The sequence below is a fragment of the Drosophila ananassae genome, chromosome 2R (genome assembly GCF_017639315.1).
Source record: "Drosophila ananassae strain 14024-0371.13 chromosome 2R, ASM1763931v2, whole genome shotgun sequence".
Lineage (NCBI taxonomy): Eukaryota > Metazoa > Arthropoda > Insecta > Diptera > Drosophilidae > Drosophila > Drosophila ananassae.
Window position 1 is genome coordinate 3,866,196 of NC_057928.1, and position 14,600 is coordinate 3,880,795.

Below are 14,600 nucleotides of genomic sequence, written 5' to 3' on the forward strand. Positions count from 1 at the left end.
GCTTTTTTAGTTTGCTGTGTCACTGCGATATTGCAGTATCGTGCTATCCATATTAAAATTATTTTTAGATGTTGGTTGGAAGGAACATTGGAAGTATTTTGGGAAGGTTGAGTATAGATTGCTAGGATGATAAAGTCCGAGTATATTGCAAAATAATCCATTTGAGCCAGAGCTAATTTGCAATTTTTAAAGAAAAAGGGTTAAATCAGCAGTATTAATAATTTCTGTATGAGTTATGCTGAAAGAAACTCCATAAACTGATTTTGATCCATCAGTATATAAGAAATGGACGGATCCCCTAATTCTAAAGTTCCCTTAAGTGATGTTAATTTATGTTGATTTATAGACGGATGGGTTTAAAGTATCGAGGAATGACAAAGAGATAAAGTTACAGAGTTTAAAAGAAAAGTTTTAATTTTAAAGTACGTTGTTTGAATGATGATAATCCATATTTCTTGCACAATTTATTTGTCGTAGGATAGAGGGTTCGAAAATAAAGACTCGAAAATAGCCAAATTAATACATTCATACAAATAACACAGGCCAACAGCAAAAAATCTCCACGCATAATTTTACCTGCTCCATAACCTTTAGGCTCCCCTGAACCAAAGTCCAGAACAAACATAGGTTCTATCACCCACCGTTTCCGCGGTACACCTAAGAGAAGAAATTGATCAAATTTTACCATATATTGAATTATGTAGGCCGTGAAATGGCTACGACCATCATTGTTTCCAGTACATATCATTTTTGAAATGTATGTGTACCAACTAAAATTAAAAAATGGTATCTAGCAGTTACCATATCTTTGGAATACTCATCCAAAGTTGAAATCTCAGATTTTCTACGTTAATTTTTTCTCTTCTATGATTTTTCCCCAAACATTTTTCTATGGAAGATTTTTATTTCCTTATTGAAATCAGTAGATCATACCATGTTTTAATTTTGGATTTAAGGAAAAACTCGAAATAATTTTATTGAATTTAATATAGGCGGTTCAACAATATTTTCTTAAATTAAATTGGAGTTTTTAATCTCATATTTTCAAAAAGTCATGGCTATCTACAACTTCTGTAAAGCTTTACTAAACAAGCTGAACCTGCAATAGATACGTTTTGAATATAGAAACAGTTTTAGATAGCCATGACTTTTTGAAAATATGAGATTAAAAACTCCAATTTAATTAAAGAAAATATTGTTGAACCACCTATATTAAATTCAATAACATTATTCCGAGTTTTTCCTTAAATCCAAAATTAAAACATGGTAGGATCTACTGATTTCAATAAGAAAATAAAAATCTTCCATAGAAAAATGTTTGGGAAAAAATCATAGAAGAGCAAAAATTAACGTAGAAAATCTGAGATTTCAACTTTGGATGAGTATTCCAAAGATATGGTAACTGCTAGATACCATTTTTTAATTTTAGTTGGTACACATACATTTCAAAAATGATATGTACTGGAAACAATGATGGTCATCGCCACACGGTCTACATAATTCAATATATGGTAAAATCTGATCAATTTCTTCTCTTAGGTATACCGCGGAAACGGTGGGTGATAGAACCTATGTTTGTTCTGCACTTTGGTTCAGGGGAGCCTAAAGATTATGGAGCAGGTAAAATTATGCTTGGAGGAAAAAAAAATTTGGAAATTGTCGGCCTGTGTAATTAATGGTGAAACATTATATTTTTGATTTAGAAATCATTTTAATTTTTTTTTTCTTTAAAGGACTTATTTTAGTACCCAATGGAGAATTCTTGGGGTACTGGTTTGGAGATGAAAATGAATATTACCATGAATCCAAAGTTAGAAACGCTTATTCTCATCCTTGGGGAATATTTTTTACTATTCTGGGAACCGTACTCCTCGACTTTGACGCAGACGCATGTCAAAGCCCTGCCCGTGCTTATCTCTTAGATGTATGTGTTCCTGAGGATCATGCAAAAGGTCTGTCAACATTTACAGTTATGGCGGGACTAGGTGGATTTTTCGGATACTCAATGAGTGGACTCAACTGGGACGAAACTGAAATTGGTATGTTACTAATTACTTATTCTTTTTGTTCGGTTTTTAATCTTTTTTTATCCAGGAAGGAGTTTAGGTGGTCATGTAAAGGCTGTTTTTTCAATAATAACAGTTATTTTTGTCACCTGCGTAACTGTAACCCTAACCAGTTTTTCTGAAATACCACTTTGGGTACTATCGAATTCGCAGTCCAAAATTTACGTTCAAGATCAAGAGCCTTCAAGGCAAAATTCTGCGACATATGGAACTTTTGAAGAAATGGAAGCGGATTCCCCAGATGTCTATGAACAGGTATGGTATACAAAATAGTTGTTAGGAAAATTATTTAAAAACAAAAACAAAAGCTAACCAAGGCCGCATCCAAATTATAGAGAAATTTTTTAAAGTTGAATGTTGTAGTGTCGCCGACACTATAAAAAATATATATACTTGCTCAGAATCACATCCTTAGTTGATATAAGAAAACCCATCTGTCCGACTGGCTGCAAGAACGCGTGATTTATAAGATTTTTCACGAAGTCCTATAAATCAAGTCAAGATTGTTTTAAATTTACCGCCCCCAAAAATGGCATAATTCTTTGGTGTGAGTTAAGGGTTGCAGATGTCTTCTTCGCAGTATTGCAGATTTTGACAACAACTATAATACTCTATGCAATGGTATAAAAAGCAATTCTTCCATAGAAAAATGTATTAGAAAAATTTCTAATATTTGAGTTTTGCACTTTGCATGCGTATTCCAATAATATGGTAACTGGCGAATGCTACTTTTAATTTTATTTAAATTTATTTATGTGAATAGTCTTTGAGTTCCCTTGTATTAGGCCAACAAGAGATCATTATAGAAAATAGAATAAAATATCCAATAGAATAAATATAAGCTTTTAAAACGTTATGTATAACGTATATGTAAATTTGAGTGTTATCGTTAGACTGGAGCGTTATTCGCAAGTTGAGACTGCCCACTATCCTCTCCATTCTATTCTGAGCTATTCTGAGCTCGTGGGACAATCCGATGCCCATTCCCCCAATGAGACCTCATCTGCCAATGACAAATGACAGCTCTAGAATATGATTCCACCATTGTGGCACACAGCTGAGTCTTGGAAATCAGGAAGTCACCGAATTGAAAGCATATGCCGAATTAACCTCTTAAGACAAACATTGGTTAAGAATAATTCCAGTTTCAAAATTGCCCCCCTGGGCCCACCCCAGAAAATGATTTTCGAACTGGGAGATGCATAGGATGATGGCGTTGCACTAAAAACTTGACACAACTCAACAACTCAAACAATTGATACATAGCTTATAATTCGATACATATTGATTGTGCAACGACGCAAGATATTATGGCCGCCGCAGAAATAATAGGCGCAATTCAGGCGCCTGGAGTGCATTTGCTGTCTGTGTCTCAATCTCATTCATTATGACTATAGTTCAAGAATGATGCAAGTCCTTTTAAGATGGAACTGTTGCACGCTTACTTTACGGCGCTTCCATCGATTGAGTTGTGGTTCTTCTTGTGTAATTCCAATGCTTCGATATGCATTTCCTTGTCCAAGTCTTTTTAATACCCTTGCAGAGGATATTATAATTTTGGTTGTGCAACGCAGTGAAAGAGACATATCCGACCCTATATAGTATATGTATTCTGGATCCATCGTGGACTGTCCGTCTTCCTGTTTGGTTTTACGCAAACTAGTCTCTCTGTTTTAAAGCTATCCAACTTTTTTGCACGAAGTATATCAGTTGGAACGGCAGGGATTGGTCAACTATATCCTATGGCTGCCATATAACTGGTTGATCGGAAATGCCAAAACTTCCATATTATTTAAGAAGGATTGGGTTTTCTTATGTTTGGGGTGGCCAACTACATCGAATGATCTGAAATTATACAACTTCGCTGTTTTTGAAAATACAAGCCCACCTGCCGCCCAACCGACCAAGGGGCGCCTTCCGCTTAATGTAACGTATAGAGTGATTGTCATAAATAGATAACGAGATAGAACTATTTCTTTTATCGTTAGAAATTTAGAGTCGAAATTTTTTTAATGCAGAGGAAAACGCGATGATGCGATAGACACCATTGGAGTTGGAGCACTCAGAGGATCATGCCCTAAGAAAAATAAAGAACTAAAGTTTAAGTTCTTCTATTAGGAACATTAAAATGTAAACATTTTCGTTAAAGCTAGCTGTTTACATCGCCATTGCTATAGTTGTGTTTAGAAAACGACACCCAGCAGTATTAAAGTTTATTTTTAAGAGTCTGCTATAATAAGATGGAAGGTGAAAATTAGCATGCCAGTTAAGCCCTTTATCTTAAAGCGGACTTAAAGCCCTTCCTCTCTTTATCTTAAAGCGGACGGACGTGTTTTTTTGTGCGCATTGCGTTTTTATAAAATCTGTAATAAGCTTTCCATAAAAAATCGGTGTTTATTTCTATACACATAAAAAAAAAAATAAATAATCAAAAAAGCAATCAAAAAATAATAATAAAAAAAAGCCATCTGTAGATCCGTATCGCTTCGCGTGTGCAGTGATATATTTAGAAGTAAAATAATAATTTGATTAATTTTCCTTCCAAACATAGCCCTGCTCTGCTTCTTCATCTCTTACGATGTTGCTTCTATCCTATTGCTTCTACTCTCGCTCGATAGAAATTCTTATCTCTGTTATTTGCATTTTACTAACTCGCACTAACTGCTCTCTTTAATCTCCCCCTTTCGTTTCCCTGGTACAGTGGTACAAGGTTCATCAATAATATTAATAAATTAATTATTGAATTTTTAATAAATTAATTATTGAATTTTTAATAAATTAATTATTGAATTTTTAATAAATTAATTATTTAATTACTGATCTGTGCGCTGAAGTTTTGTAATAAGACAATCTCCTCTTCCCAGCCTACCATCCACTGCTGGCTTTGTGAAAACGTCTTACACGCTAAGTGTGCCGAGTTCACGGCCTCAGTTTCGGATGCAATCTCACGTAGGTCTGGTCGAAATGAGATCGTTCATGAGGCAGACTAAAAGCGGACTAAAAGTGGTTTTCGTAAAATCAATGACCAACTCTGTGACCATACACAGTTTAGTAGACTTTAACTACTAAATGAGTCTCCAAAGCGTAAGAAATCCTCGTGATTTTGGCGAATAATCTTCAGCCAGCTCAGCCGACAACTATGCAGCCGCTTATATCTCTGGCCACCCCAAGGGCCACACCTGAGAAAAATTCGGCTTCCGAATATCTCAGAATTAATGAGCAATTGTCCGATATGTCCTCTGTGGCATCGCTTCAAGTGATCCCAGACCCAATAATTCAAACCCCTGTATCAGTCACCAAACAGGGTAATCAACCGTCAGGACCCCCGGTACGTACTGATTCCACAGTTTTAGTTACGGTGGCACCTAAATCACCTTGCAGGTGATCGCTCTATCGAAACACATTTTTGTTTCCCGGCTTGCTCCTGATACTTCTGAGATTGATATCTCGGCTTACATCCAAACCAAACCAAAAGTCGACATAAAGGTGGTGGATATTACAAAATTTAAATATTTATACACCAGGCACACGACATCTTTCAAAATACGTGTGCCCTTGCAGATGTATAAGACGATTTGTTCCGAAAGCTTTTGGCCAGAGAATATTTTCGTCCAAGAATATCAGAATATCAACCAAACCTGTGGGTGTAAAACTCCTACATGTTACGGCCACTGACCAACCTATCACTTCATCTTCATTATTGTATTTTTATCCACATTATTGTATTTACAGAAACTTGGTTAAAGCCGGAGATCTTTAGCTCCGAAGTTTTTAGATAAAACCGATAGAACTCTGCGAAGGGGAGGAGGAGTGTTAATCTCTGTAGACTCCAAACTCGCTTCTGAAGAGGTAAAATCACAAGAGTTTGGTGACATTGAATTCCTTTGCATCAAAATCACTATTCCCGATCAATCTATGTATGTAACCTGTTCTTACATACCACCTTTGTCCGAACCGCCAACATACAGACAACATTTGTCTGCTATTCGTTTGGTTTTCGATCGTCTGTCTGATGGTGACCAGCTGATAGCTCTGATGTTGAAAATTCACCGTCTTTACAGCTTAACTCCCACCACGACTTCCCTGCGGGCATGTTTGACATGTCACTCGGGCAAAATAACCACGTTAGTAATTCTTCGAATTCAGACGAATTCAGACCGTGGGAGGTCATCCAAATCTAGATGCAATATACTGCCCACCACGTTTTTGCATATCTGATATGGAGTTTATGCAATTCTTTGATTTACTAGGTGATTGCTTTATAGCACGCGGCGACTACAATGCCAAGCACCCACACTGGGGTTCTCGCCTAACCAACCCAAAGGGTAGACAACTATACAACGCTTTGATACAGCCAGGAAATAAACTCGACTTTCTATCACCGGGAAAGCCTACATACTGGCCAGCGGACCCACGGAAGAAGCCAGACCTAATTGACTTTGCGATCACTAGAAAAATTCCACGAAGCATCATTCGAGCCGAACCTTTGGATGACCTATCGTCTGACCATTCAGTTGTCCCTCTCCATCCATTTCAACATGCCGAATTACAAAATAATCAAATTTATCTCACATCAAAAAGGACAAACTGGCTTAGGTACAAAAAGTACATAAGCTCTCACATAAACATAAGACCCTCAATTAACTGTAGCAAGGACATTCAAGATGCAGTCAACCACCTGGAAGACATAATGACCTCAGCAGCAAAGCTCTCGACTCCTGCGACCACAGAAAAACCTCCATACTCCGCCACAAATTCCTATATAGAAAATCTAGTCCGAGAAAAGCGGCAGCTCCGCCGTGAATGGCAGGCACACAGATCCCCTTCTTCAAAGGAAAGGCTAAAAACAGCGACACGAAGGCTCACAAAGGTAGTACGGAGCAGAGAAGAACTTGCTCAAAAATCATACATAGAACAGCTTTCCCCAAAAAGTACCAGGTGTCCTCTATGGAAAGCCCATCCTAATTTACAGTTGCCCATAGAAGCAGATATGCCCCTTCGAAAACCAGATGGATCTTGGGCGCGCAGCGATGAAGAAAAAGCAAGCGTCTTCGCTAGTCACCTTTGTAAAGGTGACTTTTCATTCTTCCAGAGCTACCAATTCCAGATCCAATTCCAGCTATAGAATTTCAAACAACTGAAATCACTAAGGTCATCAAAGAGCACCTCAAGCCAAATAAGTCTCCAGGGTATGATCTCATTGCGCCGAAAATGATTATGGAGCTCCCTGCGTGCGCCATCAATTATATAAAAATTCTATTTAACTCTATTGCAAAGCTTGGCCACTTCCCCTCAACAATGGAAGAAATCCATTATAATAATGATACCGAAACCAGGGAAAGACAAAGCTTTGGCCTCTTCATATAGACCAATAAGTCTACTTTCATGCTTATCAAAGCATTTTGAGAAACTTCTACTGCTCCGTATCACGCCCCACATGACTTCGAATAAAATAATCCCTGAACATCAATTTGGCTTCCGAGAAAAGCATGGCACCATAGAGCAGGTGAACCGCATCACATCTGAAATTCGAACCGCCTATGAACAGCGAGAATACTATTCTGCTATATTTCTGGACATATCCCAGGCATTTGACGGAGTCTGGCTGCAAGGACTTATATATAAAATAAAACTATTACTCCCACAAAACTGTCATGAGCTGCTCAAAACATACCTGCTTAATCGAGTGTTCACTGTAAAACAAAAAAACTTTACAACAGAAGAGTTCGAAATTAAGGCGGGCGTACCCCAATGAAGCGTCCTCGGCCCCACCCTATAGCTTCTATATACAGCAGATATCCCAACAGACCAGCGTCTAACTATGTCAACATTTGCCGATGATACAGCCATACTAAAAACATCTAAATGCCTGCTGGAGGCATCCAGAAGCCTCTCCTCTCACCTTGCACTAATAGAAAAGTGGATGGCGGACTGGTGTATAAAGATAAACGGTGAAAAACCTAAACACATTACCTATACTCTCAACAGACAAAACTGCCCCGCTCCAACTCTAAACAATACCATAGTCCCCTCTGTGAATGAAGTCACATATCTCGGCGTCCACCTGGACAGGCGTCTTACATGGAAAAAACATATTGAAGCGAAACGGGACCAATTATACCATAAATCCAGAGGACTGCACTGGCTTATCAATCCTCGTTCCCCACTTCGACTGGAATATAAAGTACTACTCTACAATTAAGTCATAAAGCCTATCTGGAAGTATGGCTCCGAACTTTGGGGCAATGCAAGCAGTAGCAATATAGACGTTATCCAAAGGGCACAGTCTAAAGTGCTCAGAACCATCACTGGAGCTCCATGGTACATTCGCAATGAAGATATCCATAGAGACCTAGGTATATCTCTCGTCAAAGTCGAAATTTCTCAACTCCAGGAAAAATACAAAAGGAAACTCTCCACGCACCAAAATTCTCTAGCCAGATCGCTAAACCAAGTTAGTCAACAATACCGATTAAGAAGATATGACCTTCCAGCCCGTTGACATCGGAGGCCCCATAGTACAGATGTTTACAAAGATAAACTAATTATGTATTAGATTAAGATTTTTAAAATTGTTGTTAGTCTCTTAATAAGAGAACTCTATACTCTAAATAAAAGATAGAAGTATACAAACAAAAAAAAAGTAATTCTTTAGGTCGGCTGTTGGACTTATATTTCGTTTCTGATCCTGATGAAATTACTCTTTCCAGAACTTTGCCTCTTTCTAACCCTGAGGATCCATATCATCCCACTCTTGAGGATTCAATCGAAAATAATTGCTTAATTGACCTTAAGTCTACACTTAAATCTTATAAAGTTCGTTTCTTCCGTAAGGCTGAAATTATAAAATTAAATAATTTAATTTCGGAACTTGGCATGCGAGGATATAAACTTCGCCTTGGTGTATACCAAGGCACAAGGCACCTTATAAATTTAAGGCATAGTATGAGTAGACGTTAAAATAAACATAGATTATATGGCTGTACAGTTAGTTATTCAAGATACTTAGTAGCTCGGTCCAATTTCACCGTGCATAACGCAGAATATTATAGGAGTTATATTAACTAATTAAGGATTTAGTTTACTCAGGATCCGAAGCAGTTTTATAACTTTGTAAACACTAAGCGTAAACATGTATCTTTTCCTCCACTGCTTACGTTTGAGAACTCTTATGCGAACACTGATCAGGCAATGGCCGATCTCTTTGGACATTTTTTTGCAAACTACGTATTCACCTAGCAGCAGTTCGGCTTAGCCTTAAACTTATCATATCCAATCAGCCAACCTTATATTTTTCCCATCTTTCGATCAAAGAATTTGACTCTGTCAACCATTCGCTTCTTTTCTTTGGGATTCCCAACTGATCTTCTTATCTGGATTTCGAGCTACTTATCTGGGAGAATCCAACGTGTCTTCTTTAAAGATGTTACCCATCTTGGGCCCAAGGAAGCCATCTTGGACCCCTACTTTTACACTGTTTATTAACGACTTGCCCCTTGCCCTAACTGATTCACTTGTACTTAGGTTTTTTTTTTTTTTTTTTTTTTTTATTCCTATTACTCCGCTTGGGAGCTTTAGGGCATCCACAAGTGTATTCCACCGGACCCTATTCTGCGCTGTTCTCTTTTGCCAAGTCCCCAGGTGATGTATTACTACGAGTTCGCGTATTGTAGATCGGCGCCAGGTTAGCTTTGGGGCGTCCCACTCTTCTTCTTCCTTGCGGGTTCCACTCCAGGGTTCCAATCCTAACTATGCCCATCTCCTTATTGAAACTGCGCAATTCTGGAAGGCTCCATATTAGGGTCCTCACATTCCATTGTCCAATCCGTGTCCGTTGCGAAAAGCGGCGGGTTGTCATCGGGCTGGGGGTGTGAGTGTTTTTTCTGATCTTGTGTTTGTTTCTGTAATCGTTATTGTTCAGTCGATCCGGTGATTAGCCGAGTGCAACCTATCTCAGAAGTGGGCTTGCCACCTAACGACATCTGGGAATGCCGGTTTATCGGGTCTCATGCACATAATTATAAATAGCGAGAATCCAACAAGAGCTTTTCGCTACTTACATCATATGCGCGAGCGTCGAAAAACTTGCAGGGCCATGCACTTAACACGAGTGGGGCTCGAACCCACGACCTCACGCTTAGCGAGCTAGTACACTAACCACTATGCTATGAGGCCCCCGTACTTAGGTAAGCTGCCAATATTTCCATAAATAAGATTATATAGAAACAGTATAGTAAGTTGATTAGAAAAAGTCTACTACGATAAGAGGGGAGGTAAAGATTTGCATCCCAATTAAGTCCCCTAAGCGCAAAAGTAAGGAAGTTTTTTTGTACAGATTCAATGTGATCTTGACCCCCGATGTGGCGCGAACTAAACGCGAGGTAACATCTTTAAAGAAAACACGTTGGGTTCTCCCTGATAAGTAGCTCGAAATCAAGATAAGAAGATCAGTTGGGAATCCCAAAAGTCTGAGTTTACTTATAAGAAGCGAATGGTTAACAGAGTCAAATGCTTTACTGAAGTCAGTGTAAATGACGTCTGTTTGTAAGACATTCCGGAAGCCATCCGTGATAAAAGATGTTAGCTCCAATAAGTTTGTAGTGGTGGAGCGGCGCTTCATAAAGCCATGCTGGCACTTAAATCGATTATATTAACCGCCTTATCTGTGCAACACTCATCCTCGTGGTATCTTTCTCCTACTCTTCGCTTAATCTATGTCGGATCTACTCCCGCGATTCGAGCCGTATGTTTCGCGGCAGCGTCCCTCGGTCGGTTGGACGGGAGGTGGGCTGTACGTATGCAGTGGGAACCCCGCGAAAAGTCCCCTAAGAGCAAATAGCAAGACATTTTTTTGGTGGTCTTGAGAAACCCTATATTGGGCATTCCATACACATGAATCATACTCCAGAATAGGACGTATCAAGAATATATATAAGCTTTTAGCTACGGAGGGGTCATTAAATTCTTTTGACCATCTTTTGATAAAGCCGAGAACACCCTTAGATTTATTAACGATTGAAGAGCTATGGAGGCGCCAAAATCATAAAACTGAGTTAATTTTTCTAAAGCAATCCCATAAAGAAATCATATCCCATAAAGATCGATAAAATAACATACGTTTGCATTTTGATCCAATAAGGATTAAATTAATAGCTAAAAACCATTTTAAACAACTATATAAAACGGCCTGAAGATTACATTGAGAGGAGAGGGTTTACGAGGGCAGTCCGATAAGTACTTAGCTTCACCGTCTGATGAGTTACTATCGCAAGAGAAATTTATTATCATGTAGTACATTCTCGTAGGCGGCTACTGTCGAGCCAAATCGCACTCGTAGTTTTGTTTTGCTGCGAACGTGTCCGCGGATTTTATAAAAAAGGGGAGAAAGAGCAATATCGGTCTGCGATTCGATTCTTGCTTTTGGAAAGGAAATCGCGCAGCGAAATCAAAGAGCGCTTGCATGCTATTACTCTTCACCTTTAATGGCGACCGTCAAAAAATTCAAAAAATTCGGTTTTTAATGATTCACGCTCAGGTGCCCCGAAATTGGCTACCACGGAGGATAACGAGATAAACATCCACGATTTAGTATTGGCACACCGCTGATTGAAGATGCGCGAGATAGCTGAGACAGTAGGCATCTCAAAATACCCTGCACGAAATTTTGGGCATGAGAAAGCTGTCGGCATGATGGGTACTGCGTTTGCTCTTTCCGGACAACAAACACAACCGTAAGACCACTTTAAACTTTTGATGCTGTTTAAGCGAAATCCGAAGGAGTTTCTGGGCCACTGGTCCACTGAACAGAGACCAAGGAACAGTCGAACTTCACCCGGTGAGTCTGTTCCGAAGAAGGTTAAGACTGATCCATCGGCCGGAAAGGTGATGGATCGTTTTTTGGGATTCACAAGATGTGATCTGCCCTGTAGAAGGGCAAAACGGTCACAGGGCTGTACTATGCCGCCACCGAATTGCTGAAAATACGGCCCCATTTGACGAAGAAAAAATGCTCTTCTATCATGACAACGCACCGACTTCCGCCCTCGCCACGGCCAAATTGGTCGAATTGGGCTACAAACTGCGGGCTACAAAATGGGGTAGCATCCAAAAACTTGAAAAAACCGAAAAACTTGAAACTTAAAAAAGTTACTCGCTGGACAGAAATTTGCGTCGAATGTGGAGGTCGTCGCCGCTTCAGAGGTCTATTTTGCAGACCTCGAGACGTATTTTTCAGACGGGTTAAAGAAGTTGGATCATCGCTGGGGCAAGTGTATCGAGCTAAAAGGAGATTATGTGGAGAAATAAATCGCCACTTTTCCAAAATATTCTTTTTTCTTTTGGAGGGTTTCGGACCTGAAGCTTAATACTGAAGATTTCTGTGTCCAAAGTATCAGCGTTCATTAATAAACAAGAAAATAAAGCTAAGTTTGGGCGTTGCCGAAGTTGATATACCCTTACAGTTAGGATCGTATACAGTTGGGCGATCCGTTTGAGAATTTGACTATCAAATAAATGTACTTACAGAATCGATTGATTAACTGAATCAAAAGCTTTACTGAAGTCGGAAGTTATTTATTGCAGAGGACGTCAACTTCAATAAGTTGGTGATGGTGGAACGACGCCTTATGAAACCATGCTGGCATGGTAAAATGATTGAGTATCAATGCTCCAATGAGGAGTAACTCATTTTTCAAAAATCTGTGCTGATAATGGGGGTTCCAGAAACCACGTACAGAGTCGTGCCCTCCTTAAGTGTGTTATTAAAAATGGAAGATCTATTGTTATTTGATCTACATCTGACCAACATCAGTTTCTCTAACTTTGTAATCTTAGGGTTGCGGTCGGTGGTAGTCGTGAAAAATAACATGAAAGGAAAGCAAACTTCGGGTGGATATACCCTTGCAGTTATGCCATTTCCGATCGTTCAGTTATATGGCGGCTATTGGATATAGTTGGCCGATCCCTATGAAATTTGGCAAATCAGATTATTTTGCTGTACTAAGGAATCTGTACCAAGTCAACCCATCATTCTAACTTAAAAAACACCAAAGTTATGGCATTTCCGACCAATCAGTTATATGGCAGCTATAGGATATAGTCGACCGATCCCGGCCGTACCGACTTATATACTACCTGCAAGAAAAAGAAGGATGTGTGCAAAGTTTCAACTCGATAGCTCTAAAACTGAGAGACTAGTTTGCGTAGAAACCAACATACAGACGGACAGACGGACATGCTTATATCGACTCAGGAGGTGATATTGATCAAGAATATATATACTTTATAGGGTCGGAGATACTTCACTGCGTTGCACACTTTTGACCAAAATTATAATACCCTCTGCAAGGGTATAAAAAGGAATCTCATTAAATGTGGGAAAAAGCTTCGGTGGTAGAAGCGAAGCGGGCTTGGGACACACCACGTTTTTAAGCTGCACAACAATTTTTTAGCAAGACTTGATTGGGATGAACTGCATCCTCTTTGCTTACTGAAACTCCCCTATTGCTCCAATGCTCCACTATTTTTAATATTTTCTGCTTTCATCAGATCAAGCCCTAATTACCAATAAGCATACCCAACCTAACAAATCGTAAAACGATGCGTTTCATAGGCTTATGAATGATGTTGTAGATAGCTATTATTTACTATCACGTTTACTTTTTAACGTTCCTAATAGAAGGTCTATAAATTTTAGTATTCTGTTCCTTAGCCGTTAACTCACGCCCATAACTCATAACATTTTTAGGGTTATTTTTGTACAATCAAATTGAAAATGTCTATTCTATTGACGAAATTTCTGATAATTGGGTTTCGACCAATTCCCGATGGATTGCTCGGTTACGGATAATGCAATTTCTCGTGTCTCTTTCCTACAGTAACACTTGCATTACATCCTACAGTAAAAAATGCATTTTCAAGAGCTGGTTTCACACCTATTCGCTTGTCTTTATAAAAAAATCCTTATCGGTTGCCTTAAAAATATCGGCATGTTTTGCCACTAAGTGCCTTTTTAAATTAGCAAGCGAGGCAGCTAATTTGGATTCGAACATTTTGATTTACACTTTAACACTTAAGGAAAAAATAAAAGGGAAAACAACAAAAGATCAAATCGAAATGAAAAATCAAATTGACAATTGTCGTAAATATCTTTTATCACTGTGGACGGAAGTCCACGTGGTGACGACCTGCATGCCTTGGCGTGCGCGAGGAAACTCTATATAAAGCCGAAAAATTAAAAATTTTCTGTAGGCAACCGATCTAAATGAATTATAGACCAATCGAAAGGTATTGTTTCAATTAGATAATTTTTGTCGAAACATATTCCAAAAGTTATTTGTTTTGGGAGAAATTTGGGAAAGTAAAAAAATTTTTAATCACTAAAGTGGTGGCTGGTGGACACATTTTAGTCCCCAGATAGAATATTTTTATATTCTAGATCTTTTATATTCTGATAAATACGCGTCGATTGGTACCTCAAACAAAATGAAGCCAGTTTGCGTCGGTTTGTCTGTTTGCACTATTTTTTTCTTAAAA

The 14,600-nt window shown here is 38.8% G+C and overlaps 1 protein-coding gene across 4 annotated transcripts in view; it reads left to right on the plus strand.

The window, feature by feature from the left end:
• The window catches only part of LOC26514902 (proton-associated sugar transporter A), a 226,373-nt gene that overhangs the window by 126,998 nt on the left and 84,775 nt on the right, over window positions 1–14,600 (plus strand). For all 4 annotated transcript variants that reach the window (XM_014910194.3, XM_032453847.2, XM_044715118.1 and 1 more), the window contains 2 exons: window positions 1,734–2,039; window positions 2,095–2,321. In XM_014910194.3, coding sequence (XP_014765680.1) covers window positions 1,734–2,039; window positions 2,095–2,321 — 533 coding nt within the window. The remainder of the gene's footprint in view (window positions 1–1,733; window positions 2,040–2,094; window positions 2,322–14,600) is intronic.